The sequence below is a fragment of the Vicia villosa genome, unplaced genomic scaffold (assembly GCF_029867415.1).
Source record: "Vicia villosa cultivar HV-30 ecotype Madison, WI unplaced genomic scaffold, Vvil1.0 ctg.002425F_1_1, whole genome shotgun sequence".
Taxonomy (NCBI): domain Eukaryota; kingdom Viridiplantae; phylum Streptophyta; class Magnoliopsida; order Fabales; family Fabaceae; genus Vicia; species Vicia villosa.
The window spans coordinates 8,809-14,067 of record NW_026705923.1 but is presented as its reverse complement, the minus strand read 5'-3'; the positions used below and the strand labels follow the sequence as shown (position 1 = coordinate 14,067).

The 5,259-nt window shown below is 40.7% G+C and overlaps 1 protein-coding gene across 1 annotated transcript; it reads right to left on the bottom strand.

The window, feature by feature from the left end:
- Positions 1–1,911: 1,911 nt before the first annotated feature.
- Positions 1,912–3,051, bottom strand: LOC131638790 (putative cytochrome c biosynthesis ccmC-like mitochondrial protein). Its single transcript, XM_058909334.1, has one exon. It carries the CDS (start codon positions 2,862–2,864, stop codon positions 2,118–2,120), a length of 747 nt encoding a protein of 248 aa, XP_058765317.1. The 5' UTR covers positions 2,865–3,051; the 3' UTR covers positions 1,912–2,117.
- Positions 3,052–5,259: the final 2,208 nt, after the last annotated feature.

Genomic DNA, 5,259 nt, shown 5'->3' with positions numbered 1-5,259 from the left:
GCTTATCCGGTGCTCTATTTCATGTAGTCGGAATATAAGGTATCCAATTTTATTTTCCTACTAATGCCAGATCTGATTCAATAGGAAAAGAACCCTATACCCCGTCTGGTATTCAATTCACTAGCTTCGACCACTGTCACTCCCGTTCTTAAAGAGTCAAAGTGCTTTGAGGAAGAAGGGGAAGTTTGATAATAAGCTCTTTTTATTTTTGCACCTGAATCAATAGTAGACAGATATAGACAGTGTGCAGTGAGGGTGGTTGTAAATCACTAGGTAACCAGTCTTTACTTAAGTCGGCCCAAGCAATGCCCAAAGACTCCCATGTCTTTATTGGTTGGACCAACCGGGAATTGGAGACAAGTCTTTCTAAATTTTGAGAGCAAGAATGAGTCTCTCTTTTTTTTTTTGAGAGGCCATCTTTCTTGTCAAGTACCTCTTAAACTCTTTCTTCAACTAGGTCGGACGCGCAAAGCGCTCCACCTGAGTTAGAGCGGGTATTTGATCGAATCTGTGATGAATACGCAGAGTGGGTGGTGAGAGCCGGTAAGCAATTACCCCCAGAATGGAGCATGCCGGGCCTTGCTTGTTCGGAAAGTGATTGGGGACGAGGCTATTCACATCCCAGGCTTTCTCAAGGATTCATATGTTGATGTTATGTTATATGGACAAAATAGTTGGTTATGCAACGAGGTTTTTAAGTTTTTGGATTTAATTACCAGCTAGCTCGGTAATGTAATATAAACATAACATCTTAGTCTTTATAGAGCTGCGGCATTCCCCCTTTTTACTAAAATTGAAGTTTGATTGTGTTAATTGTTCTTTATTGGCTCTATATTCATTTCATACTCTCTTTATTTCATATAGTAAATTTGGACTGACTTGTGGGGGGTCTCAGCCTCTGGACTTTGAGTGGATTTGCTGTTTCGACAACGGCGCTGACAGTTCCAATCTGCCGGCGTTGGAATCGTCGTCAAGTTACAAGTCTCTGGCTACTTTTCGAAATGTTATCGCAGCAGAAAATGAAGCGGAAATATATGAGCGAATTAGGGTTCTCGAGAACCAGCATTACTACAATATCCCCCCTCATAATAACCCGGGAGATTACACGAGGCTGGTTCGAGAGCACTTCGATCAAGCCCTAAACGTAGATCACTACTGGGAAATCTTTGATCGAGAGTATCTCAAACTACGCGTATTAGATAAAAAGGCCGGTCTGCAGGATAAACTCTTCAATCTTATGCTTGATGAGCAGAATCTTGCTCGAATTATGGAGCTATCTCCCTATTCAAATAGTTGGTAGGAAGCCTACGACTTCATTCAGGAGAAGGTTTCCCCGCTTAGCTCCCTTGAACATGCCTATCCGCGCCATCTCATGGATGGAAGTCTGACGTTCTTTATAGAACAAGTCAACCTAAGCGGCCGCAATTAAGAAATCTATCGTGAATTCTACTCGCATTTCACCGATGACGAATTCCGTCGACAACAGGGGTTGCCCTTACCATAATAGGTAATAAGGTAAAAAATAAAGCCGGGCTTCAAATCATAACTAGGTTGTAGTCTCCTTCGGTCATGGCCTTTTTCTGTATATATTATTATTTATAGTTCTTGCATTAACCGGTCTTGAATTAGGTGTAGGTAACAAAATTTTATTGTCTTATTGTTGTATCGGGGTCTTACTGCTTTTGGATTCCTCATACTCAATGAATGAATATTCAAACAAAAAGGAAAAGGGTAAAACCATATCTTACTGAAGAATCTGACTGAATGAGGATCAGAGAGCTCTTTATGTGGTCTCACTTTACCACCATATGAAATGCGCGAAACTTCGATTGGTGGAAGCCAGTCCATGAAGATTATCCCTTTTCTTACGTGCAATTCCCCTCTTTCGGTAAGCATCCAGTATCTCAGCAAATTAACATTTCTCTAAGCTTATCCTGTAGCTTATACGTCGTTTGAAAGCTGCTTCAAGGATCCAACGAATAGCTAAGGTTCGTTGACGATCCCTGGCTACAATCCCAGGGGCATCATAAATAGTACCTGCTACTCCTACTTTTTCCACTTCGCATATGGGCTTTATATTCTCTACGGCGTCAACCATAAGTTTGATTACATCGCGTTCAGTTTGAGCTGGGAAGTAAACTAGGTTTTTCTATTCCTTCTCGAGCTTCTATTTCATACCTTAAAGGAGATTCGGGAAAAGATAGAATAGGAAGACGTGTTTCCAGAACAAACAAGATACGGGTTGAGAGGGGGAAGTTAGCAAAGTTAGACAAGATTGGAATGGGCATAGGAACATGTATTGATGTACCAGATCGGCTAATGCTCCCAGGTTGATGCAAAGTATTCCACCAGTTGACTGAAGACTTTATTATTGGTATATCGATCGGTCCAGCACGGATTGAAATAGGAGCCGGTTCGACAGGAAGCTTTTGAAAACGCAGTGCACCCAGGTAAATCAGAAACGAGATGAATACAGAGGTTAAACAAGCATCCCACACCCAAAAGGTGCCCCACATAGGTCTTCCCTGAAACCCCCCAGTAACTAAGGTAAACAACGTAAAAAAAGCACCCATTTCTGTACCGGTTCCGGAAAAGCGAAGAAAAAGGGGATGTTTTGTTAATAGGAATAAGAAAGTGTTTATAGCCGTAGCGATATAAACAAGAATACTCATCCGAGCCGCAGGAACATGTACATAAAGAATACGAGAATTTCCACCTTGTTGAAGATCTAATGGTGCTACCCGAAGACTTAAATGAATAGCCATCGCTGTTAAGAACAACCGAGATCCAATGAGAATTAGCGCACAGCTTCTGGTCTTTGACATCAAAAAAGAAGGTTGTAATAACGATAACGAAAGGGACATCTGATAATTTTGTCCTAGCTAGTGGAACAAGAAAGACATGGATCTATATTAAATACGCAATCAAAGGATTTCTCCCAACGAATAATTCCCCCTGCTTTGTTTTCGCTCCGCTCGTGCGTGGCACTCCTTGCTGGCGGAGCGGCATACCGGAAAAAAAAGATCATGAGTATACTTCATACCAACCCAATCTCGATAAAAGTCAAAGTGACTGTGGTGTCGTTTTCTTTTACCTCCCCGTTTCACTTGGGAGGACGGCACGCTAAACCCTTCACGCGAAATTTGGAAGGAGAATGCGCCCGTGGTGGGATGAATTTTATTTCAGTTCTTCCTACGATATCACACGAACTTTCTTATTGGTCCTACGAGTAGGAAAGGGGAAAAAAGATCTCAACTAAACCCTAGGAGTTTGCTAAGTGTGGGGATTTCACCTAGACTAGAAATTCTGGAGTCCGGGAGGTCGGTTATACATAGGGAAGTGTTTAAACACCCTACATATCTGTAGTACTCTACAGGAACCTTCTCTGTGTCATTGTGTTTGTGTTTGCTGCTAATGATTGGGAAAGTTTCTCCTTTGTGTTAGGAGAAGGAATTGATTTGATTTGAAAAGACAGACAGACAGACAGACTGACTATTTTTGGTATTTTATTAGCTCGCTGAGATTCCTTGTGAACCTCATGCCTACATATCCCTAGTGGAAGTCAGAGCTTAATGTAGTTCGGGGAACTAACTAGGGAAATTAATTGTTTTTGGTGCCTTGCTTGAAGCTCAAGGTTGAAGCTTGGAATTAAATCTCTGTTTACAGTAAAGAGACATGAAATCATCTTTACAGAGAGGTATTTGTACTATTCTACCACAAACATTTAAAAGTGACAGAATAACTGAATTCATTTCATTCAAGAGGGGAGTCTACTTGGTTGATCAAGTATGACAGCCATTGTGCCTCTAAAATGAAAGAAAGATGCTCGTCCAAATTAGGGAAAGTGTACAAGTCTGGGGATGTGCCAGAGCATGTCTTTCAGAGTCCTAAATGGGAGACTTTGATTGAAATTGAAATTGAAATGTTTGTTTGTTTGAATGTGGTAGAGTAGTAAAAATATCTCTCTATAGAGATAAGCTATGTCTATCTACTGTATAAAAGATTTGACTTTAGCTGGCTTGTATGAGGCCCAAGCTTGAGGCTTTTTGATTGATTAATTAATATTGACTTTGGGAGATGACTCCACTGAGGATTAATTACAGGGTATTTTTGTGTTCTGTACGAAGCCCAGAATTGAGGCTGACTCTACTTAGGGAGACTCTATTTGTGTGCCTTGTACAAAGCCCAAGGTTGTGGCTAACTGTTGAGGATAATTGAATGAATGACTCTATTTTATGTGCCTTGTACAAAGCCCAAGGTTGTGGCTGACTCTAGCTAGGGAAAACATTATTCTCTGCCTTGTACAAAGCCCAAGGTTGTGGCGGACTCTTAAATAAACTGAGTATGGATGACTCTATGGGGAAAAGATCCTAGGTGTTAGGAATCTTTGACACATGAAAGTATGGTTTATCTGCCTTGTACAAAGCCCAAGGTTGTGGCTACTGAGTGATGAAGAACTCACTGGGGAGACTCTATTATCTGCCTTGTACAATGCCCAAGGTTGAGGCTGACTCTTGACAGGGGAGTTTTATTGTTTGGGTGCCTTGTATGAAGCCCAAGGTTGAGGCTAACTGTTTTTGTTGGTTTTGACACTACTGAGGAGGTTTTATTTATTAAAAGACTGTTTTTCTTTGGAAGCTAACCCTTTCCAGGGATTTTGACTCAGCTGGAGAATTTGTCTGTTAAAAGACTGACTTTATCATGTTTTTTTTGGAGGCTGACCCTTTCCAGGGGTTTTGACTCTTTTGGGGAAATTATCTCCTAAGAGAAATGAATCTTTATTTATTTGACATTTTTATTAATTGACTTTGGAGGCTAACCCTTTCCAGGGGTTTATATTAAAAATGAAAGAATGTGTGGAAGCTAACCCTTTCCAGGGATTTATTGAAATGATGGATGATTTTAATTGACTTTGGAGGCTAACCCTTTCCAGGGGTTTATATTAAAAATGAAAGAATGTGTGGAAGCTAACCCTTTCCAGGGATTTATTGAAATGGAGGTTGATTTTAATTGACTTTGGAGGCTAACCCTTTCCAGGGGTTTTGTTGAAAATGAATGGCAGAAAGATTATCTAATGGAGACTTCTTGTTTAAAGCCCAAGATGAAGGCTGACGCATGCTGAGGATGATCAAACATGGATCCTAGACTCTGCTAAGGAAGATTGATGAAGATAAGGGTGACAGAGACTGTCCATGTCTCTCATTCCAAAAGGTGTACTCAATGCAAAATTGAGACAAACTTAGCTTGTTTAAAGTCTGG

Excerpts from the sequence above, each read along its gene's own strand:
- LOC131638790 (XM_058909334.1), bottom strand. The coding sequence starts at position 2,864 with ATGTCCCTTTCGTTATCGTTATTACAACCTTCTTTTTTGATGTCAAAG.